The 26,529-nt window shown below is 32.5% G+C and overlaps 1 protein-coding gene across 2 annotated transcripts; it reads left to right on the forward strand.

The window, feature by feature from the left end:
* The first annotated feature begins 8,294 nt into the window (after positions 1 to 8,294).
* LOC127725718 (uncharacterized protein C11orf24 homolog) lies at positions 8,295 to 13,965 on the forward strand. 2 transcript variants are annotated; one of them, XM_052232896.1, is made up of 4 exons: positions 8,295 to 8,516; positions 9,502 to 10,626; positions 11,374 to 11,664; positions 13,563 to 13,965. In XM_052232896.1, exons 1-4 carry the CDS (start codon positions 8,324 to 8,326, stop codon positions 13,772 to 13,774), a joined length of 1,821 nt encoding a protein of 606 aa, XP_052088856.1. In that variant the 5' UTR covers positions 8,295 to 8,323; the 3' UTR covers positions 13,775 to 13,965. The 2 variants fall into 2 exon arrangements, with proteins under 2 accessions (XP_052088856.1, XP_052088858.1); XM_052232898.1 differs by lacking the exon at positions 11,374 to 11,664.
* The last annotated feature ends 12,564 nt before the right edge of the window (positions 13,966 to 26,529 follow it).

The raw sequence follows: 26,529 nt of genomic DNA on the forward strand, positions 1-26,529 counted from the left end.
TCAAATCATGGACTATGAAAATGACGGATTATCCCTTTTAAGCTAAAAGTGAAAATTTTGTGATTCAAATTGTCAGGTGAGTCATTTCGTGTTGATTGATGTAGGAATGTGAAATATATACGTATATAAGAAAACGATATTTGAACATTTGTTCTAAATTTAGGCAGTAGCAGTTTACTGATGTTCAAATCTCATAAATCGGCTAAGAAGATACAAATCAAGGAAACAAACAAACAATGAGGGAATTTCCAAAAGGAACGAAATCGGATTTGTCTACAGGGTAAGCGTCTCTTGCAGTGAACTGAAGGTTAGAGTAGAGAATAAGATACAGCAACATATAACTGAAAAACCAATACTGGTCGCCGAAAATATTTTAATTGCTACACGTCTAATGATAACAACACATATACATGTATTTAGTTCAGTAATAGTGTAGGTAAGGTCTATCATTGTTGTTTCTTTTTTATTATTCTGTATACACTTTTTCGAAAGGATGAGTTTGGTTGGAGTATTCCCTTCTGTAACTTATCTGTTCTCTTAAGCTAACAATTTTTAAATAACTTTCTTATACTCAATAATTCAAATGCCTTTTAACCCAAAATGCCGAAACCTCAAAAGATCCTAAAAAAAGTTACTACTGTAACATAAACGTGACACGACACCGTAAAATAATATTCTTTTGATAAAAAGTGAAGTGTCTTTCAGAGGACCAGTCTAAAACAAAAACAAAAATATCATTGTCCTTTTAAGGGCCAGTCAGTTAATAAAAACGGTAGAAGCAGCAATATTATTAGAAGTCAATATCATAATAATATCCATATAGAAGTACCAGGACAGAAACAATACTTGAGGCATTTATCATAAAGTTCCAAAAACGTCGTCAGATATGTTTGCATAGCAGATTTTTGGAAATTATTTGTATCGAATGAAGTGATATATTGATTTACAGAAAGTGTTCAAAATTTCAAATTTAAACTCAAACTAAGGTATTCAAATTCATTCTCTCATCTATAGAATGTTTATAGTCGTTTAAATCAATTCACCATTTATATTTACTAACAGTCCTATTGCTTAGATTTTACACTATGAAACTATTTGTTTTCTTCTTCCGGGTTCGTAACAAATATGCATGCATAATGCATATTTTAAACTACTTACAAATATCGTTATTCTTTGCCTGCTATATATCCGTGTAAGGGACATGCATCATTACGGAATCTAAGTAAAAACTTTAAAAATATATATTAAGAATTACTTCATCCTTTAAAAATTCAGATTTTCATTTTATAAATTAATGCGCTCCTTAATCAAAACGCCGTCATTAAATACTCATTATGCCGGATGCAAACAAAAGCCAAGACCACAATTGTAACGAATCTGTAATAATAATTTGACCAGGTGAATCTTTTAGTATAAACTTGATAAATATGCAATAATTATAACCCCATTTTCGACTAGTTACCTCAATAAGCCTGAAAATCTCGTGACTAAAACCAATTATAAAGAAGACATCGATATACTTCTGATTGCTGTCTAAAATGATATATGATAAATTCAAGACAATAAATTTTGACTGCAGGGCAGGCTGACACAATTTACAGACAGTTATTGGCACATTATGACAATTTCAGCAAAACAATTTAAAATCCACCGTTATGAATAAAGAAAATCATATGCATCCTATACATTTATAGATCTATCTAAAAAATATTGTGTTTCGGAATTATCTATGCTTTCATACGTGTTTCTCGTTTCTCGTTTTTATATAGATTAGACCGTTGGTTTTCCCGTTTGAATGGTTTTACACTATTAATTTTTTTGGGCCCTTTATAGCTTGCTGTTCGGTGTGAGCCAATGCTCCGTGTTGAAGGCCGTACCTTGACCTATAGTGGTTTACTTTTATAAATTGTTACTTGGATGGAGAGTTGTCTCATTAGCACTCATACCACATCTTCCTATATCTATTTACATATTATTTTTCGATATAAAGATGCAATTCAAAACGTATAAAAAATCATAAAAATCCAAAATATGGCCAAAGTACGTATTACTTATCTTAGTTCAAAACACCTATCGGAGAGAAATCAAAATGTTTATTGTCGGTAACGGGTTAATGTGCAAACCATTAAGCTCTTGATGTACTTTATATCAAAGTTGCATGGCTAGTTCATTTCCCCTTAGGCTAAGAATTAACAAACGAAAAGAGGAAATGCTTTTCACATGAAACGCTTTAAAACACGGAAATGTTTTACGTGTGGTAATAAAGATTATTAACGCCTGAATAAAGTTTGCACTATAATATTTCAATATAAATATAATACATACTATTTATATTGTTTAATGGAACAGTAATGTTAACATCAACAGTATTTAACTCATATAATGTCATATAAAGAGGAAAAACATCTTTTTTTGTCAATACGATTTAAAACACAAATAACACATTATTAATTTTGGTACGTCCGAATTATTTTGATTTACCTTCATCAGGAACATAATGATGTATTTTAAATACTTGAAGAACTACAATCCATGACCAAAATGGAGTTTATATAATGGCAAAACTCTGTCAAAGTCAGCTTTGCGTAAAGAAATTGGCACCTTTAGTTTCTAAATTATCAATAAATGCATGTAATATTGAAAAAAGAGGATGAACGATTTTTGTCAGCATACTGGTCGATCACGTGCATGCTGTTCAGCGATATCAATTATGTTATTCGTATAGTTGTCGTTCAATTCGGGATTGTATTAATCAATTATTGCGTAAAACTTTAAAACCTTATAAAAGTAAAAAAGACAGCTTTAAACATTGAATATAGCTAGAAGAATCTGTGAACATTTTAGTATTCATAACTACTGCTATATTGAAATTCAAAATGCTCAGATTAAAATTTAAAACGCATTGTATGATGCTAACTTAAATCATTTCATTGATAAGATAAACAGTCGTTCTCTTGAATCATGTATTTATTTAGTTTTAAAGATATAAAGGATGTTTCAATGACCGGCTGTTATGGTCGTTGCATAAACAAAAACCTCTCAAAGGATATAACCTACGACCTAGCGGGTGTTTTATCTTGTTTTGTAGTTGTTATAGATTTGGGGGTGGGGGGCGGATACATGTATTACCCCCTTTAGATAAAACAGTCATCGTCCATAAATTTAGGAAAACGGACAAAGAAGTGATATTGTATGAATACAAATATCCCTATTAACGTAGCCATTATTTTAATATCTACTTGAGTAAATTGATTATTAATAATATGGACTTAAAGTGTTGTTAATAATATATACCTTTCATGTAACATATATAAATATAAGAAAAATTTCAGTACGACAATACTCCATTAAAAGCTAAACGGCGTGAAATATAACATAAACAGGTCACCTTATTGAATTCAAAAATGTAAAAAGACTGGATCGAAAGTAAACTAAATCTGAAGAAATTAAAAAGCAAGAACAAATCGCTTCATTTAGGTTATAACGTAGAACAAATGATTACAAGAGTCCTGGCATCACACGAGCACATTAACATGTAGCGGTGATACATATGTTCGTGAATGCTTATGCCTAAAGAGGAATGGCAAAACAATGAACCATATGAAAATTGACTGGAATGGATTTACAAAAATGAAACTGGTAATATGCACAACCACCAGATCGACAAGTTTAAACCAACACCACATGTGAACAGATCCAAATTATAATTTTTAGACATAAGGACTTATAGAAGGGTGCGCAGTCAACGAATTTGATCGATTTTGGGTTAACGGAATTACACACGGCTGTATTTTATATCATTGGAAAGAGGAGAACAAGCCCCATCGAAATATCGAAGCTAAAATTTCAGGGAAATCGCAGAGTCACGTTTAGACAGCTGGCTGCCCCTACATATATGCGATTAGAGCGAAATGAATTCAAAGAATTCAAAGAATCATAACTATAGTTTCTATATCTAGGAGTTACTGTAATTTGATATTTCTGTTGCCAAATATGATTTGAGATTGACATTTGTCCTTATAAGGTGCACATTTACAATTTTCATTCAATTACAGTGACCTTGACTTATTGAAATTTCCAGATTCGGAATTTTTACATAAGATTCGATACAAGTGATCCCTAGAGATGTTTTTTTTTTTAGATATTAACATTTATGTGTTGCCCACCCAAAATGTTATTTTTCCGTCTTTTGATAGAAGGTGTATGTAATGATTTTCTGGGTAAATGTCCAGTTTTTTTGGTGAGTGTTGAAGCACATCAAATTGTACTTAGTTCCCCAAATATGGTACAATATTAACGCAGAATGGATTGAATTAGCAGGTCTGAGTATATCTTTGCTTCAAAGATATAAGATATACTGCAAACGGTGAAAAAGGGGGAGGGGTGTCTGTCAAATTTATGAAAATAAAATGACAATTAGAAACAGGTTAATCACTCCATCTTACATACTTATATGACTTTTTGAGCATAAATTGGCCTACAATTGACATGAAGCTAAAGATTATCTACAAACAGAGGGTTATGTACAGCATCGATGTATTTTGTAAACACTTGTAAACAACGTAAAAATTGCCGAAGCTAGTAGTAGCTATTACGTTTCATTGTCTACTGTTAAGTTGAAAGTCCACCGACCAGGTCTAGGTCATAGGGCTACTTTCAGTTGTTCTTTTTTAACTCGCATTCGACGCAAGTCGCAAAATGCGAGGCATAGAGAATACAATCTCATGGTGGGGGCGGCGGCAACGGCGTAAACTATATTTGTATAGCTTTATATTTCAGAGGATAGAGGATTTGGACGATTCATACTTTGTATATAGATCCATTGTGTTACGAAACTTCCCTCTTTCATATAGTCATTGTCCTTGACCTCATTTTCATGGTTCAGTGACTGCTAAAAAATGTATAGCTTTTTTTTTCGTCATGTGAATGTCCCAATTATCATGAGTTCTAGGATAACTATATTTGGTTGGTTACTAATATATGCTATCCTTGCAAGGTCTACATGTCCGTCAGACATGGTTCACCTGACTCGACCTCATTTCATGGATCAGTGAACAATTTTAAGTTTCCGTGGTCAAGTCCGTATCTCAGATACTATATAAGTAGTGGGTCAAATATATCTGGTGTATGGAATGATAGCAAGATGTACATGTCTTTGTGGCAGAGTTCAACTGACCTCATTTACATGGAACATTGATAATGTTAATTTTTATGCAATACTTGTTGTATATGTATAATATGAGCTACGTCGGGTAGAAATCGACTTATACAAATACTTATCAATACATCTGTTAACCTACGTCGGGTTGAACAAATCTCTACGGAAAGTCTGTAACTGTTTGAAAATTGAGTTTTCAAAACAAAACAGACCTTTTGCATGGTCTAAAATCAACCAAAGTTTTATACATGTACATGTATACATGCACTTGCATAAGGTACATTTATATCCGTTACAGCTCATATATAAATAAAGAGATGTGGTATGATTGCCAATGAGACAACTGTCCATCAAAGATCAAATGAAGTACTAGTGGAAGTAAGAAATTATAGGCAACCGTACGGCCTTCAACAATGAGAAAAACTCATACCGTATAATCGGCTATAAAAGGCCCCGACATGAAAAATATGAAACAATTCATTTGAGAAAAACAACGACCTAATTTATAACAAAACAATTTACGAAAAACAAATATGACAGACTTGAACCAATGACAACCACTAATATGCCTGCTCTTGACTTGGGTTCTCTAAGACTTTCGACATAATTCAGGCAGTAAAGCATGCTGTACCTGTAGAATCATAGTTTTTACGGTAATGATGTTTATGATCATACTTTTCTCAGATTATTGATGACGTCCTTTCATTAGTTTTCAGTAAGGGGACGACCATTTGATTTCGAAAGGGGGAAGAGGATTTTGAAAATGAATAACTTGGCCTTGTATGAACTGAAAATAAATGACTTTACACAAGACAGGATGAAAATGAATACTCTGCAACATTAAATGCAGGATAGTGAAGGATCCAAATGTGTACAAAAGTGAAAATAACGAGGGAAAAAAATAAGCATGCGTAGCAACAGATAAAAAAAAAGGTCAATCCGGAAAACAATTTTCCTGTCGCCAGCCCTGGCCCCTTTTTTTCCAAATATAAAATGGTCGTACCCTATTAACGGCGAATACTTTTAGATCGGTACTTTGTGTCTTTTGTCCTCGTGTTAGTTGTTATTGTGCTTCATGCCGATTTGATGAGTCAAGCCATTTCCAACTGTTTTTTTACAGATTGTTCTTATGCTGTGTTGTTACACAATTGTCCAGGTAAGGGGTGGATCGAAGGATCACAAATATGTTTAACCCCGCCAAATTCTGTATGTGTCTGTCCAAAATCAGGAGCCTGCAATTCAGTGCTTGTCGTTGGTCGCAGCCTGATAAATCTGTTTTTGTGTGTGTCATAAATGAGACCGTTAACAAGCATTCCAATTCGAAACATGGTAGATAGATTGAACATGCATGCTTAGCACATATAGTTCATAGGCTTTAGTGGTTTGCTCGGACAAACATATTGCCAATCCAGCTTTGACATTACTGCCTGCTGGGGTATAATTTATAGCATGAACGATAGTACATTTTTGTTGTCGTTCACACCGAGGGGGGTTTAGGTCGAACACATCATGCAAGACCATAACATAGACTTAATGGGCCATATTCCAGGTGTGAAACGAAATCGACCAATTTGATTCTTATACTATAATTATAACAAAATAATATATTCAATAAAAAGTTTAAAGTTTGGAAAAACCGACACAAAACACATTCCTCCGAGAAAAATAACAATCTGTAAAGTTAACTGGCTATTCAAAACAAATAAATCAACCACACATCAAGCAAAAATGAGAAATGTATTGAGTGACAACTGTCCTTGTTAACGACCTAATAGTGTAAGCAACAAAATGATTAATGGCACGAAATAATCCGTGTTTAATCAATGTTAAAATGTTGACTAAATTTGTGTTTTTAATTGCTAATTTCTTCAAAACGACTTTTATTTCACACATGAAATTTGGCACACACATGCACTGTGTCTTATTGCTTTAATCAGAGTAAAACATATCGTGATGATACACGTAATGATTTTGCTTTCGATGAAAATGTAGCAAATTTCGGGCAAAATTTTAGTCTTACTAAAATGCTGAAATATTTACACTAAAACACTTCAATACTTTCCTCTTTCGTTATATGATATATTTGATATACAAACTATAATTATTTCCGTACTCCATGTATACCTTACAACAAAATTATTTTAATTTACCTGTGTACGTTATTTTATTTGGCGGCATTTGTCCAAGGTTATGGTTGTCTTTCTGATATTGTTTTACATTTACCCACTTGTTGTAGTAATTTTGTATTTACATTGTGTCATAGATCAAATTTATTCGTTCAGTGTATGTTCACTTGTTTTTGTTAATATGTCTTTTGATTGAGTTAAGCCATTTCAATTGATATTTTATAGTGTGTCTTTCTATGTTGTGATGTTACACTATTGTTTCAGGTAGGGTGAAGGTTTGCGCCTATTAAAACGTTTAAACCCGCTGCATTTGTTTGCATCTGTCCTAAGTCAGGAACCTGATGGTCAGTGGTTGTCGTTTGTTGATGTGGTTCATAAGTGTTTCTCGTTTCTTATATAGATTAGACCGTTGGTTTTCCTGTTTAAATGGTTTTACACTAGTAATTTTTTGGGCCCTTTATAGCTTGCTGTTCGGTGTGAGCCAAGGCTCCGTGTTGAAGGCCGTATTTTGACCTATAATGGTTTACTTTTACAAATTGTGACATGGATGGAGAGTTGTCTTATTGGCACTCATACCACATCTTCTTATATCTATATATTATAAGTACTATTTCTATCACCAACAAAGAGTGCAACAAATTTTATGTTTCAAGTTAAAGATTCCCTGTACAAAACGGTATCTGGGGGTACCCTGTAAAAACACGAAATTTGGAAAATAACGGGAACTTACAACGACAATCTTGGTTGTAAAATATAATGATTTACCTATAATTTGCAAAAAAAAATAAAAAATAGCCTCTTGTTATTCCGTTAACGTAAACTCGTTAACTAGAGGACGTTTTGGACACTGGGCACCCTGCTATTATTGTGTACAAAATTATTTAGTCTGCACATGTACTATTGAATTTGAAGTTCATGACTAGGGTTTTTATTCAACCTCTTTAAAACCATAAATCATTTATCCTAGTTTGCAATAAATTTGTTTTTTCTTAACTTTGATCTCTTACAGGAACCAGTTAAAACAAGAAAAAGGCGTACCATGTTCATCCTTCTATTTTTTACTATCGTTAATTTTCATCTGATTCAAACTATTAACCATTGTGGACCAGAAACACATTTTGATGCTCCTTTGGTGGACATGATGTTCTCATTCACTAACCCAAGTGCCGAAGAGTTGTCCTCCCTAAATGAGAATTCACGTGAATCCTGTTTAGAGCAATGTTGTAATACAGGTAGGTCAAACATACTAAAATCTGCGTCATTTGTTCTCTGGTAGTTTAACTAGTAGTTGTCTCATTTGCAAACATACCACATCTCCTTATTTCATATTTTCTTATTTTTCGTATTATTTATATTACCCGTTTCGTCTCAAATTAATAAATGAATTAAACCGGAACGTATTGCTTGTCTTTATCATGTAAAATTTTCTGTTTTCTTAATTATATCTCTAGTGTTTCTTTATTTCATTACATCGTATAATGATACCTCAAATTTTAAATTTGTAATTGTGAAAACAGCAAAAATGTAATAACCAAAACTGACTGAAATGAAAGAACAGAAAGATAAACTCTATTCTGTACTCTTGTAACAAATACAGTTGCAACAGATTCGAATAACGTCTCACACATTTTCCTGATTTTATTCAGTGAGGACCGTACTACGAACTGGAAGCAATCATTAGAGTTTGGGAAATGATTGATGGATACAGTCTCACTTAATAATATTGGCGTTTGATTTATAAATTTTGGGAGATTGTCTGCAAACCAGATATTTATTTCACGCGGGTTCATTTTGCATTCACAGCAAACAATATTTCGTGTACTCGATTTTCTCCTTTCAAGTAAACGTTGCAAGTAATCGACACATTACAATGATAAAGGTGGTGAAAAAAAAACCATTCTCAACATTTATCAAATTACTTATTTTATAACGCATCTGCTGTTTGTGGGAATATTTCTTACTTAAAATGCGAACCTAGCTGTCCCATCTTTTCAAAAGTAAAACAGTTAGTGCTTAAATACAAGAAAAAAAATGAATATCAGCTTTTTCAACAAATGGTAGCTCATTCTGATGTCTGATTCTTTTTGTTTTTTGTTGTTGTTGGATTTTACGCTTTTCGGAACTCCTCTATCTTAAACATAGAAATTAATTTAAAGGCAGAGGTCATATATTGTTACATATTGCATTTTATAATTTCACTTCTATTATTAATTTCAGACAAATGTAACATTGCCTCTTTCAATCAAAGTTTGGCTGCTGTAACCGGTGATAATTGTTTCTTATACAAATGTTTACCATTGGAAAATTGTCAGTTTCAAGACTCCGTTTCCATTATAAGTTATGTTTTAAAAAGAGATAAGGATGATACAACCACTATACAAAATGAAATTGATACTACGGATCCACCCCCAAAAGATCAGGAATTTATAGGAGAAAAAGTTTTAGAAGTCATTAACGATACTGACATTGATACAGATTTGTTGAAACAGGAACTAAATACAGGGAACACCAACTTTCCTCTCTTGTCGTCGTCTGTTTTATCCACAAATACGAACAATCTCACAACGAAAGGTACCACTTCCATAACATTGGCTTCACACCCTGCTGCGTCAACGAATACAAACAGTTCTCCTTCCAGTAATAATCCATTAACAACAGCAACAACAAATAAAACAAATAGTCCCGTTTCACTGACATCATCTGCTAGTTCTACAACTCAAAATATATCGTCAACCACTGTGGAAAAACAAAGTAATGGAAGTAGTACAGTAACTAATCAAATGGTATTAGCTACAAACCAACATCCAACTAAAGCTTCATTGCAACCATCGATCGTGGTCTCAACCGAACAAGGTAATAATAAATCAAGCGTTGTTCATCCTCAAACGACTTTAAACAACATTGCAAATACATCAACTAAAACAGTATTACTTAATGAAACTAAAACTACTTCTGAGCCAAACATGGCGAATATGACAGAACTGGAAACCACACTTAATCATGCAATGACAACACAACATAATGTTACATCACCGAAGAAGATTACTACTACAAACTCAATATTGAATACATTGACGAAAGCTTTAAATCTTACGAACATAGTGAATGAAACAGCTAAAACGACGATGACAACAACAACATCAACAACTACTACAACAACTACTATGATGATGACAACGGAATTAACAACAAAAGAAACAACCGAATATTTGAGCACAAAAGAAGCGACGACAACTAAAGAAACAACAACATCAGGCAATGATACACAAACGATAGTCACAAACCAACCAACAACAGAATCAAGTAACATGTCGAAGTCAACAGAAAAACCAATTACAACAGGTATGTGTATGATTTATTAAAAACTAAAGCAGGATATAAAAGTTGTCCATTGCTTCTTTTATTTTAAAAGACTATTCTTAGGTTGAATGTGGTTTCCTAAACATATCAGGATAGAAAATATTTGAATTTGAAGTAGCTTCAAACCTAATGTGCCCACAATCTCTACAAATATTTTCAGAACATAGATTTGAACTCGGAAATACTGTTTTGCCCCCACCCGAAGGTAATATTGTTTTACCAATATCCGTCCCTCAAATACAGGTACACAAACATGTCCGTTCTTTGACTTCTGCAGTTTTCAATGCATGTTTTATTCTATTGAAAATATTTTTACAGTTCCAAATGATGTGCAAAGTGTTATGATTTTTATTTTTTCGTGAACTATTCAGAAAATGATCGAAGTAATGTTTGTTCAATTTTGAAAAAAAAACGTGGTACTGTTTTTGTTTAAATTTTCCTACAGTTTTTATTAGCTTGAATGATTTATTTTTCAAAATGTAAACAAAAATATGATTAGTTACATTAAGTCAATCTTATTTACCGACACGTCATATTTGCAGTGCAAAAAACAAAATACTGTATTTTCATTCACTCTTTAAAACTCACGGCACCCTTTGCGAGGTATTATTTTTTCTTAGAAGAAACGCATATCTAAAACGCGTTTACAGATAAAATTATGCATATAAACATGAAAACATATTTTAAGTATTTATTGATACATACAATACTTTTATGTATTAATTGCAGGAATGAACAATTTGTCTGATAACATACTGTCAATTAAAACCCCTAACCAAACAGTGTCTGCAGATATTAACTTCACCTCTGAAATAGTGCAAGATTTAATACATGTAACACCAGCGTCAGCAACTGCTGATATAGTAATATCAACCATTTGGAATGATTCAGCAGGTGCCATTCAGACATATAACCAAACTCTTATGAGTAACACAGCTTCAGTTATTGTACCGGATAACGAAATATCGGAAACGGTGTTTAATGATGAAATTAGAATTCAAAATAACACAATTTTCTTTGGTAATTATAATCACTTTAAAAACGCTCTGTCTTGATATTTGTGTTGTAGCAACTTAGTGTCTAGTAAAAAAAATGGCATTTATTCTTGTCCACAATAAAATTTTAAAGTAATTACTACTAAAGTAGCTATGATTATTTTTAATCTAATTATTTTAGTTAATAAATTGATCGGTCCTACTATTCAAATTGGGTAAAATATCGTCCAGATATTCTATTCAAACCATTTGCAATTAGTCTAGACAGCATTTTTTATATAAGTAGACACTGTCCGGTTGATACACTGAAATAATGTGCAGGTGCTTGCCAATTGATAACGAAATATGAGATCTTTCCATGTTTATATTTCACCAAGCGTTTTTTTTTTTAAATTATAATTATTGATTTTCTATAAGTTTATCTTTCTGGATATTGAATGATCCGTTAAATGGTACTCCGTTCACAAAACATAACAAAAATGTGTCAGTTTGATACTTACAGCACATATTTAGCGTCGAGTGCTTGAATAATTTCTGTTATGTTCAAATCGTTTTTTAGAATATTTGCACTTTATCGGACAAGAATTCTTGCTTGGGTATAGATAATTGTTACTTTATTTATTAGCCGAACTGTATTATTTGTGTAATATTTTATTTTCTATTTCAACGCTGATTTTATTGCAGGATTTTTAGAAATTGTGTCTTAATTATTTTAGAAATCTTTGACAAATGTATTGTCTAGATAGAAGATGTTTTAAGCTTCCGTCATATACAATGATTTTATCAAATTTAGATAAAATAAACCTACAAAATTCCCGTGCATGCATTGGCCTTCGGGTTTCATGTAAACTTTGATATAGACATTATGTTGTGTAGCACGTATTTTTTTGCAGCAGTCCTTGTCAATTTTACTTTTAAACTTGCTTATTTTTATTTTTTCATCAAAATTACCTTTGTTTGTTATTATGTTATTAGTTGATTAAAATTGGTTAATGTATATTGTGCTTAATTATGCAATGCAAGTGGTGCCAAATACGTCATACGCTTTCTTGAAATAGTCGTTTTTACAAAAACCGGTAGGGATGTTATGTTTTGAAAATTTCTCATATCAAACTTGAAATTAACATGACATTTCTCACTTCCAATGTCAATTTGGAACTGACAAATGTCAACTTGGAACTGAAAAATGTCAACTTGGGACTGACAAATGTTAACTTAGAACTGAGAATGTCAAATTGGAACTGACAAATGTCAGCTTGGAACTGACACATGTCAACTTGGAACTTCCGAATGTCAAATTGGAAATAAGAAATTATGAACAACAGAATGTCCAGTGTTTTGTTTATTATACCTTATTATTATTGTGTTTACATACAGTTTTATATTTACCGTCTGTTATGCTTTATTTAATAATTAAATGCCTCTTTTTATAATTTTATTTGCTTTTGGTGAAAGCTATTCATATTAAAAATGTGCATACGAATCAAAGCTTTTACAACGCTATGAAATCATAAAAAGAAGCATGTAATTCTTATAATTACATTAGTATGCTACAACCATGAAGAGTTAAATCAAGATTTTTTAATGCATTATTTCAACATTGTCACGTATATCACGTGCAGTCATTATATGTTATAAAATGAAATAAAATATGATATTGGACTGCCTCACGATTGTTGTCAACCAATCAAAATTAAGGATTCACATAAAACATACATGTAATATAATTATATGGTTTGAATATTGGTAAGTGAGAATCATGATATGTTAATGCGTTTGTCGTTCCGAATGATTCAGTTGATACTAATTATCAAACATCTTTTACAACTTGTCTTTGATCAAATTTACATATCTACCCCTGATAATGTAAATATATATAAGAGCAAACATAGTTTTAATCATTCATATTTTGTCAATTTACAGGAGATCTGAACATAACTTTTGCTGATACTAACCAAATGAAGGAAGAAAAGGAAGAGTCCAATGTGCTATCCGCCGCCCTCATAGCAGCACTGTCTTTTGGAATATTATTCTTCTTTGCTGTTCTTGTTCTAATAGGAAAACGTTGTTTTGATAGCTGGCAAAAACGACATTACTCTAGAATTGACTATCTTGTAAATGGAATGTACAATTGATAGTTTAAAATGAAGGTCTACTTATTCATTTCTCATTTTTGATTTTTTTGCATTCAGTTAAAAAGGATGGAAAAGATAAGTCAATGCAAAACAAACATGATATTGTTGTTTCTGGAGAAAAAAAAGTATTAATGTATGGTCATGCCAACTTTCATATATATATAAGCCTTTGAAATAAATTATCAATTCAATATTTTATTACAAATATGCAGCGTAGTATCTCGCCATTCGCTCGTCAAGGTTAGATTATTTCTACTTCTACTGTCCATTATTGATAGTTCAATATTATATCAAGCTCGACATAAATTTCACACAATTTGTAACTGGGAAAATAAGTAACAGAGAGTATACTCTAGTTGTCATGGTCTTTAATCAGAAAAAGGACTGATAATGTTATTGATGTAAGATTTAGACATTACGGACCCAAGTGGTCTAGTGGTATTAGTTGTTTCATTTTTTCATTGACCCATATAGATCATGTTGACCTGTATGGTATGTGTTCGAGTCTTGCTCCAGCAAAAGATTGCACAGTAAACATGTAACATATCAATATGCAATAGACCTTACCACTTGACAAAGGTTGGAGCTTTAACACGGACAGACACTTCTTCGGTTTCCTCCTACTTGAAAAAGTGGTTTTAAATGAAATCTTACAACGATCATGATGTTGAAAAATATCTTGAGTTATAAAATACTAGTCTACACACTTGATATTTTGAACTAATTAAGGTCTGCAACACAGCTCGCGAATGGGTACGCCCAAAACCCGAAAATAAAAGAAAACATGTTGTCCTTTAGATGTTTGCACTGATGAAATGGATACTGTTCTTTATTTTGTCCTTACTTGAAATTGCATTTACAGTACGTCAATTAAATATGTTCACTTATGAATCTTTTCATGTTAATGGCATCAGACTACATGAAATGTTTATAGGTGTGATTTAGATTTCTGATTGTCCTGAATATGCATGAAATATAAGTCACGCATGCTCAACAAGCAGCAATCAATCTTTTAATTATGAGTGCGGTTTTCATTCTTGTTGTTTGGTAGGTTTCGAAAATTTGAAAAACAAGAATGGTCTAAGACATAGAAATAATTTCGTCGTGTAATTATTCATACGTTTGTTTCTGAGCGTACATATAATATAGAAAAGTTCCGAACGCAGCAAATCATGTCGATTTGTTTGAATTTAACATCTTCGTCAATATGAAAGACGGGTATAAAACACATTTTCTTAAATATTTTATGTCTTTAAAACGTCTCCAAGAAATATGATCCCTTCATTATAGAATGTCAAATGAAGGCACAACAACCTTCGAATCGATCATTGAATGAAACATGAATCTTGTGGCATATGTTGTATTAAATTACGAGCAGCCATCTGTACACATGCATACAAAACATATTTGAATGATTTATTTTAATTTATTAATAATAAGGTTGGTCATGATTTACAATAATTGCATAAACATTCACAATAACAAGAAGGATCAATGTTTGTGCAGCATGCGAGATTGTAATTCTGTTCATTTTCGTATTAATCTACTTGTTTTGTTAGTTATTAAAAAATCAGGATGGCATTGTCGTCTGTGTCAATATTATTTTTACAATCTATTTTGTTATTCATTTGAAATTGTGCAGTCTAAACTGTTTTGGTCTTATTAACGACCGCACTCTAATTATGCATCAATGAATACTTTGATACGAAATATTTGCCACTGGACGTTAAGCAAACCCTCAATATATCTATGATGGTAAAATAGTATATCTTTGTTGTTGTGCAATAATAAAAATTGTTAATGAGACAGCAACACTTCATTAAAAAAACCGCAAGAAACATCTAGAGACACAAAACCTCTACAATAAACGTAATAAAGTGTCTTTACCATTTCCAAAGCTGCTGATATAGCGATCAATGTGTTGAAGTCATTCAACAGAAATACTAAATTGAGCAGCCAAATATAAATACATTGTAATGACAAAATTAAATACTTTTCATTTTTCTAAATAAAGGTATACATAATTGCAGACTAAATTTTTAACAATTTTGCTTCAACTGAACTCCATAAGTTCTGAACTAGAATGGTCTACCATCTTATATATGAACAAATGGGTTGATTGGGGCGTCACTGATGAGTCTTGTGTAGACGAAACGTGCGTATGGCGTACACAATTATAAGCCTGGTATCTTTGATCGACTTGTTATTTCAGGAAATTGAATTTACGCACATTAATAGAAAGGTATACGAAATTCTCTTTGTTCCATATTTACCAAAATTTAAACACAATTAGAACGGTTTACAAACAAGGGTGTAGAAGCTAAACTAAATATCTAACTAACCCATTTGTATTTGTAAATACAGTAGGAATAGTAATAGTGATACTCTATTAATTAAAAAACCCACATGTTTAGATACTAGTATATCGTAACGCGTTTATACAAGTGTTTAAATAATTCATGCAGCAAATAAGATAAATTGTCATCTAAGTTAACTTTTCGTAATTTCGCGAATTTTGTGAAATCCTCATCTACTTTGAGGTATGAGTAATATCTGACTGAGCTGCCTCTTCTTTAGCATAATTTATGATGTTTTGATCACCCATGATCACGTTGCCAATCGTACATCCAGATCCAAAGACGTTTAAACTACTGGCATGCTTCTGTTGAACAGTCAAATGTAGAGTGTGTATAGTTTGTACGTTTGACAAACATAAAGAGTTCAATGGGTCAGGATTGTTATTGCCCTCCAGAACAGTATCATCAAGTGTGCCACTACATCCATCTACAAACATGATTTGTTAGAAAATTTCTGTTAAATGCATAATTTCTGGTTTTCATACGAAAAGTAAACGTTAAAAAGGCAAATATGCATCGTGCTTTACGCCACCACAATTTGGTTACCCATTATGGAATATCTGTGTTGCAGATGACTAAGTATCATGTTCCACTTGCCATATTCACAATACTGTGCTTTTTTTTTATTGTGACATCATTTTATGCCACTTTTTGCCAAATGTTTACTTGCTATGAACACGACGGATGCCACTAGTTCCGGAGCACATTTATGACTACCAAAAGGAGTCCGTGTTGTTCAATCTTAGTTTTTCTGAAGATTATTTGTTGCCTGACTTTTTGTGTTGTCGACTTATGATTTTTATAGCCTCTCAAACTTCCTAATTGTTGTCCAATCATTACAAAGAACATCTTAAAACAGTGCCAATCGATTAAAAAAGGCACAGCTCCGTTACGTTCAATTAGTGACATGAATGTATATCGTTAAAGAAATGCACCATAAACTACAAAGAAACTCATCGTATATATAACAGGATTTACTGAATGTGATCAAAGCTCTGACATTTAATTTGGTTTAACCTTAGTCTAAATAAATTTTCATTCCGTTATTTCACACTTCACCTTTTCCGTCCTTGGTTTACTACATTCCTTGTATGCAGTATGTGAAAGGAAACATAGCTTTTGAATATCGTACCAACTTCGAGAACTGTACTCCATATGTGTGATGTGTGCCATCGGAATGTTGCAACATACATATGGAAATTTACAGTGAAAGATTAATCGACATAATTTTGCACCTTGGCGAGCGCTACTAGTGGTGAGGGAAATATTTTATTTTCCGAACATGTTGCTAAATTTTTGGAATTTTAGAATTTTTGCATTTTTAGTTGACTATTATTTGTCTTTTTGTATTTCTTTTGGGATATGTTTAATTCACTGAGTCTTCAAAATGGTTATTTACTATCTCAAAGCATTGACGTTTTTTTTTTAAATGTAAGGACTCCTTTAACGACAGTTTGTTCCCTTTTCATTTGGATCCGCAGTACATTTCAAATAACATTCAATGTTCATGTTATCTTTTTTTTTAAATAAAACAAATTTGGATTTCGATAGTTCGATAATTTCGAATATACAAGTCCTCTTTTAACGTTAATCAACATACACGCGGACCAAATAATATAACACATAGATCTGCAATTTCATTAAGCGGAACTGAGGAGTACGAAAATATTAACCCTTTCCCCCTTCCGAAATAGGAATACTGCAGTCGGCTCAATTGGTTGCATGTATCTTCCGATACTTAATTCTACAAATACCGTCAATGTATAAATATATGTATCTACCTTTGTTCCAAGGAATACTTTCCTTTATCTTATCCAGTTCTTCTGACATCAAGGTATGGTCACTTTTTAAAGAATTATAAGATAACTTCAGACATTGAACTGATTGTTTCAGCTCTTCTGTTTGATCATGCGACTGCATTATCTCCTTCATAAGTTCGTGATTAGACTGGTCAAGTATTTTAGTTCTCAAATCTAGGCATTCTTGGTACATTGTTTCGCCTCCTAGCCGTCGGACAGCCTATAATCAATCGTATACATACTAAAGTGAACGGAAATATGTCAGTTTTAAACCTTAGCACTGCATATATTTACATTTGTTTGGTTTCATTAGTGTAAAAGATTTATTTTGATATAAAAATAAGAAGATGTTATGATTGCCAATGAGACAACTCTCCACAAGAGACCAAATGACAGAAATTAACAACTATAGGTCACCGTACGGCCTTCAACAATGAGTAAAGCCCATACCGCATAGTCAGCTATAAAAGGCCCCGAAATGACAAGTGTAAAACAATTCAAACGAAAAACTAACGGCCTGATCTATGTACAAAATGATGAAGAAAAACAAATATGATATACAACAACAAACGACAACCACTCAATTACAGGCTCCTGACTTGGGACAGGCACATACAGAATAAGGCAGGGTTAAACATGTTAGCGGGCGCCCAAACCTCCCCTAACCTGGGATAGTGATGTAAGAGTACAACATATGAACAAACTATAAAAATCAGTTGAAAAGGGCTTAACTCATCAGATAGATACAAACCAAAAAAAAAAACAAGTAACAAAAACACAGAGTGGACGTGGCAGGATACTTATACGTCCCCATAACAAAAAGACACTAAGTACAGATCTGAGAGTACTCGCAGTTACTAGCAGCTAGTTCAAAATTTTAATGCTTATATTGGTTTATCCTCGTTTAAAATAGGCATCTCATTGGCAATCATACCACATTTCCTTATTTTCATATGAAATGTTTGCGACTGAACGGTAGGCAAACAACAATCAATCATATCTTGAAAACAGTTTACATCTAAAAAAAATGTATAACCAAACGAAAAAAAGCAATCCGAACAACAGATATGGTCTGTAATTTACAGATACATTTTTCATTTTTGTTAATGCAAACCTCGCGAAACAATACCCGTATTTTTATACCTGAAATACAGTCCCGGGCAACATTTGCTCTGATCTGAATGAGTTAGACGATATTCTTCGGAGAATATAAGAATAGCAGTAGAGGTCTAAAATTGATCACTAGGTACTCTAACAACTCTAATGTTTATATTTTTTCATTGTGTATTTACAATATTCGAGCAGTCAGTAATTCGTAAATGAATAGACTTTCCATATTAGAAAACACTTTATCTTATACATATTCACCAATCGAAAAATGTATAAAAAACATTGAATTTTGACTTTTGGGCTTTTGATTTGAATAACGGTTGAAAGCAGATATAACATTTAAACAATGGTGACTCAGGGTCAAAAGTTCAGATTATAAGACACTTAAAAAATATTCCAAAGAGCACTTCAATAGAACATGATTAGATAATGAATATTACATAGAGCTTATCGGTTATTTGAAGTGTTCAGAAAATTCATGACATGTGAAAAAGACATTCCAAACATGAGAATGGTCAATTCTTGTGGTGTAATAGTATGCCGAGTGGGCAACGATACTTTTATTTTCATAAACCAGTTAAAGATAAGGACACAGAATGATATGCAAAAAACAAAGTGCACACATTTAATACCTATACAAATAAAATGGTTTCAATAACATGGTTAAATACGGTAAATGATTGATTGCAAATATTTCACGCATGTTCATGACAAGAACACAGTAACAATAAATACAATTGGTAGGTCCTGAAATAGAGGCCGTCCGCGATGAAGGTCGGGGAACTTTTGACTGTCACTGAACATTGAGGGTATATTGAGGCACAGACATTTAGCCTTGCAACATACCATCTACGTACCACTCAAAGAGTTGTTGTAGAGATTCTTAACGTGCAGAGAGCGTAACACTCTCTCTCAACAGAGGCATCGGATTTATCGTCCCCATTCTGACCGGACGTGACTGCGTATATTTGTACTTGTACAGCCAAACGGACGCCCCACTTTGGTAAGGGTTTTATTGCCATTCGGAAGAAGACTAGAGTGACTATATTTCTAATCCCAGTCACCATTGTTGTGTAAATACGGCGAACAGTGTAATGAAAAAAAATCAATATAAACTGACGTAGTTAGTCATGCGGACTTTTTGTTTGTAACTCATATAATGTTTAGACTGTGTTTAGCTTCATAGACAAAAAAGAACTAAAATTTTTTTTTTAAACCAGGGCTTAAAATATACATTTCAAACAGTATTCTGATATTAGGATGGATCTTGTTATCGGCGTTAAAACCCTCGATATAACGGGGAAGGAGATGTTGTATATCATAAGCTATGTTTTAGGAATAAAGTCAATCTTTTCTCCGGTTAGGGCTATTTCAAATTGAAGAAACACATACCGGAATTGCCAACAATCTAATCCTTGTCAATAATTTGTATTACCAACTTACTATAGATAGGGTCCTCCAAGCTTCATTGAATGTTTCATTATCTATTGTATTATTATCCTGGTTGACCAATGCATTCTTGTAGAACTTTATTCTGGCCAAATCAGAAGCTTGACTTGTTTCTTTTTCTGGTGGTAGTCTGTTAAATCCATGCTTTGGGTGTTTCATACTTGTCAAATTTCTGATTAAGCAGACCATCAACGAAATATCAAAATTTTGGGAGTCAGCAATGCATGTTACATCTGTAATACACATACTTCAGTAAGGCAAATAATAGTAGTAGTTTTTTTTTGTATGAAGGGTGTTAATTAAGCAATTATCAGTACTTTATTTTCCAATTTTCAATACTTTATATTCCCTTCAATCATAAATTAAATCTACCTGCGGTGATCTTATTTAAATCTTCTAACAGTACATATTTTGTTGCAACACTAACGCTTATTATGTTTATGACATCATATATTTTTATAGCAGAATGCATTGAGTGTGTAGGTAAAGGTAGAATTTTTAGTTAGCTTGCTTGTTAGGTGAACCGTGAAGTCATTATTAGGTTACGTATACTACCCTCCTTTCGGAGTAGTCTAGTCCTACAGACAGATAGATTGGTTATCTGTCGGACTAGTCTACTCGCAAAGGAGGGTAGTTTACCTAACCTAATAATGACTTCACACTTCAGCTAGTAAGCAAGCTAACCAAATATATTACATTTACCTACACACTCAATGGATTCTGCTGTAATGACAAACATAGTTAAACACTTTTAAGAAGGTTATAAAACTCCAAGATATATTTTGCCTTTGACGAATTTTCTTTGTTTCTGTAATACGCTTGTCTTGCTTTTTCTTAAAAGCTTAACTAATATCTAAAGATTTTCAGATAATGTATGTTAATTTTATTTTATACAAATTCATCTATTTTTCATTTGTGAATGTCTAATGTTTTAACAAGATTTTGTATGTTTAAAATTATTTCCAAATCAGTCAACTCACCTTTTGTGAATAAACGTTTCCATTGATTTGAATTAATGATTCTCTTATCTAGTAATTCTTGTAACTTCTCGTAATTCATCATTAACATACTACGTAGAGTCGAAGGTGGGAATCTGTCATCGAAAACAATACGAACTCCTCTTGGGCATATTCCTTTTAGTAGCAGTGATATTCTGACATAATTTTCTTCCCGTGCAGTTAATGTTAACAAAGACATAGCTCTCAGAAAGCAAACTTAACAACAAACTGGGACCAGGTCTGACCTGTCACTTCATTTCAAGGTGAAAAACTGAAACGGAAAAAAATAACATTATAATTATTATCGTTGTTTTTTTATATATATATATATCAAAATGAGTGGGTTTTGCGTCAATTTTAGTTTTGACCTTTTTTCCCTAAATATGGGTCCTTTCGTGATAATTTCATTGTTCCTAAGTGGTTATATCTTCTTTTTTTCAAACCAAAATTAAAGCACAGGCGTCGGAAAGAGGTGTTTTTTCTTTAAAGTTGCAAGAAAGAAAATAACAAGTTTTGACAACACCACAGAGGCTCCGAAGTTGTTACGTTTTTGTGCATGCTAAACCCTCTCCCCCTGATCCAACAAACGAATACTTTTACGGTTGGGGAATATATTTAAAATCATGTGCGATAATATTACTTACCATATTTTTTTTTAACATCATACATATTACCCGTAAAAACGGCAAGTGGGTTCAATATATAGAAGACTTAAAATTAAACATACCCATTGCCGTTATAATTTCATCATCTATTTCATTTGTATTTTAACTGAAAGTTCAATCATTTTAAGACTAAATAAATTCATGCTTACATTTTAGATAACCTGTTAAGTTATTTCTACCAATGATCATGTAAGTCATACGCAAAACATTTCTGTTGTTTATTTAGTCTTCAGTAACAAGGTCATCATTGATATACCCTTAATAATTATCTATTTTATATCTAAAATTAAACATGACACAGTTGCAGTTTATGGAAACTTACCCCAAAAAAACCACCACAAGGTCAAGTTTAATACATCATCCATACATTATTGTTACAACCAGGTCATTAAATTTTTGCCTTATTTCGTTTGTTTGTTTGTAGGTTTTTTTTTGTGATTTTTTGTTTGTGTTTTAGAGGGGTTTACTATGTTAGCAAGTACAGAAGGTATAAGAAAGAAACAATGGGGATAAGAAGGATAGGTTTTTGACCCCCAGTGTGTTCTAGAGAAAATTTGTTTCTGGACAAAATTAAGCATTGTGAAAACAACTGATACAGTTTAAAAAGCTTTTACTTGCTGACAGGGAATGTGAGAACAATGGAAACTTCAAATGATATACACAAAACAAAACAAAAACAAACAAAAAACAAATTTCCCCAAAAAGTCCGTCAGATGTACAAACATGAAACGACTTCAATTGAAAATTCGTATTATCCAAATAATTGTGCCGCGAGTTTAGAATTAAATAGGGCAATAGCGTGTTGCTTACGTTTTGTAGAATTTATTTCGAAATTTTTGGTCTCGAAAATATCTGATAAAGAGGTTTTAGCAAGCTAATCAAATGTTATTACTACTATTTGGTCGAATATCAGTCATCGAACGTATGATCTGCCCAGTTCTTGGATATTTGAATTTATCAAACTATATATTTTGTCAGTAAATTACCAATTCATAAAACTATGTAGTTGCGCTCAAGTTTCTTTGATTAACGTTGAACTTAAACGGTTCATGTTTTGTTTTTGTGCTTTCTAACTTTTTGATTTTGTCTTTCTATCTCTGCCCTTGAGCATACCTGATAAATGTTAGATCAAACCATTTGTGGATTTTGATTTCCCCTCCAATTTCGTATGTTTTAACTTTTTTCAAAGAAATTCTTTTGGGTTGCTGTTTCATTTACGTATACGCCAAATCTCTACTTATTCATATCCTTGAAAGTAAATAAAGTCTTTTCATATGAAATGAATACTGTGGAAGTTCTCTCAAAAGGTTAACGTAGATCAAACACACTAATAATGTATCAAAGTGAAACCTACCGACTTTGTTTTAAAAAAGTTTAGAAATTATGAGTGTCATTATATATAAATAATCTGTCGTATACTATATATGATCATATATTCTTGAGTTCTTATATGTTATTTGTACGTAACGTTTTCTTTCCAAAATCGAGTTATCTCCCTTTAAGTGATTTGTACAGTGAATTAAATAGATTTGAGAACTGCCATAGCATAAGCAAGGTGATAAAGTGATTTTTACCATCTCTGGTGTCTAGAGCGAAATATCAAGAATAAATTATGGTTTCCAAAGATGTATCTTACTAATCTCTTTTGTGCCTGTTCATTTTCTGTAAATTAACTGTTTTTAAAAAGTCGAATTATTCGAAACACTAAGGCTTTTCTTCCTCCAGCAACAGATGGTCTCAGTGGTAGTTAGCAAAATTCTTTGGAATTTTTCTGTTCATAATGCTCTTCAACTTCGTATTTGATTTGGTTTTCCAAGTGGTTTGATTCGAGAACCGTTGATGAGTTACGTAGACGAAACACGTGTTTGCCGTACCACATTATAAGCGTTGTATCTTGGATTGCGTTTTTAAATGCTGAAAAAGCAACAGTTAATGTTGTTTTCTCATCACACACGAACCATATAGAACTACTTAAAAGATATCAATGTGTTGTATTTTTATCCTAGGATGGAATGTTCAAATCTAAACTCGTCACAGAAAATCACGACTCTAAACCAATGATGAATTCGAACTGTACATCGGTAATATACAAAGAAAATATACTTTAGAAGTATGGAGTATGTTCTTTCATCGGTGTCAATGATTGTCGACTCTGATGATTTCTCATAGCATACATAGCGAACGAAAAGTCGCCGCAAAGGGTGTTAAGTAATTTGTGTGGTGAAAAAGAAGGGAAAATGATGAAAACTCTCCAGATGGTGCCTTTAATAAGTATCATAGCCGCCACCAGAAAGATTTTTTTCAGTATTCCTTTCACGTCATAATCGTCTTATGACGATTTATTTTTTCGACATTTATTTTTTTTTTCATTTGTAAAAGTCCATCTCGTACCTGTAGTTCCTTTACTAACATTGGGTCGATACCGCTGATGGTTGGCTGTTAGTTCCCGAGTGTATCATCAGTTCAGTTCTCAGTGCATCGCTACTGACATGATTTATAACATATGCATATTTCAAAATCTCCGTTTATAAATAATAAAATTATTAAAACAAAAGGTTCCAACTCCCTCAGGCAAATTTGACCATAGATGAATTTGACTATTGTATTAAGGTCATTTTTAATTATATACCTCCTAACAATTCAGCGTGCTAACGCATCCTGACTTTCAAATGTAAGGTTTGAGCGTTTTTTGATGAATGTAAATCTAGAATTGCGCTTTGGACGCACGAAATTTATAAAGTGTTTATTTCATTTTATACTTTTAAAATTATGTATTGTTTGGTACGTGATTCAAACAAAATGTTTTCTATTCATTTGATATAGTTTAGTTTATGTTCTTCATTAAATTATGCAATTTAGAGATGTAAAAATAAGGCTATATTGTACGCTTTCCAATGAAACTTTTTAAAGTTTCCTCAACTGATTTGTTCATTCAATGAATTTAAACTATATTCGTCTGATACAGTTGTCAATATCGACAAATGTCTATCTGCTTCAGTTATCTATATAGGCAATTTAGTTTCTCTTGGTTCGTCTGTTTAAGATGTCGATATCGAAGATATCAATTCCATATCAACTATTAAAAATTGTCTTCATAATTTGTTTTCCTATTTATTTCATATAGTTTAGTTTACGTTCCTTAATTAAATGTTAAGATATCGAGATGTTGTACAATTTCCAAAGAGACGACATATCATCCAGACACAAAAAGGATGAAGATGTAAACAACAATAGGTCACCGTACAGTTTTCAACAAAGAGCAACAATTATATAGGCATGACAAAATGTCAAATATCTTAAATGGGAAAAACAAACATTCTGACTTGTGTATAAATGATAAACGAAAATGAAATATGGCAGACAGCAACCAACAACAACCACCGAATCAAAGAACTCCAGAGTAGGGTCAGTCACAATGAGGATGTGGCGGGGTGAAACATGTTCATGAGCTTACCCGTTCTTTAAATTGAGAACTGTGGTGTAGCATCAATACAAAATGTAAAAATCAGTTCGAAAGGGCTTGACCTATCAGACCGGCACAAAGCACAACAACAAATAGACAAAATCACAATGTATCATTCTTACAGCACTCGAATTTATTTAAATCAAGTTAAATACATTTTCAACCAATAAATAAACCATGTTTCCCTGAAATATGAATCAGTTTACATCCCATAAATTTAAATTTTCCACAGTCATGTTTGTACTGCATCTGTACTTTTTACGGTCTTTGCATGCAACCATACTACACCTAGTTATTACCTAAATTACAATGGCATTGTTATACAAGCAAATGAAATTTGTTTTGTAAAGGACACAGTAATTTGGAAATGTGACCACTTGATTGTCTTGTATGATTACAATGGAAAGAATAAATTAATTACAATTCAGCCATTATCTCGCCCTATATCAATCATTATATTCGGTCTTAATTTGAATATCGACGATATCGACATCAGGTTTTGTCATTGGTGTCGTCAATAAAATCGACATCTAGTAAAATCATGATTGATTAAGTTCATCGATATCGGGTGGACATTATTGATATCGACAATATCGACATATGGATACACAGAAGATATCATGGGGTGGTTCAAAACTCGCACGAGGAGAGAAACACTGACAACGTCATGGAAAACAAAGAAAGACGACGAAAAGACAAACAAGTTCATAAGCCCTACATAGAAAACTAAAGACTGAGCAACACGAATCCAACCAAAAACTGAGGTGATCTCAGGTAAAGCAGATCCTGCTCCAATAGTGGCAGATTTATACAAACTATTTAGATTAGATGTTTCGCGGCAGGTAAGATGTAAAACTTTAAGCAAATCAATAAAATATGAGTCAAATAAAATTGAGAATGGAAATGGGGAATGT

The sequence above is a fragment of the Mytilus californianus genome, unplaced genomic scaffold (genome assembly GCF_021869535.1).
Source record: "Mytilus californianus isolate M0D057914Y unplaced genomic scaffold, xbMytCali1.0.p SCAF_15, whole genome shotgun sequence".
In the NCBI taxonomy this organism is placed as follows: Eukaryota; Metazoa; Mollusca; class Bivalvia; order Mytilida; family Mytilidae; genus Mytilus; species Mytilus californianus.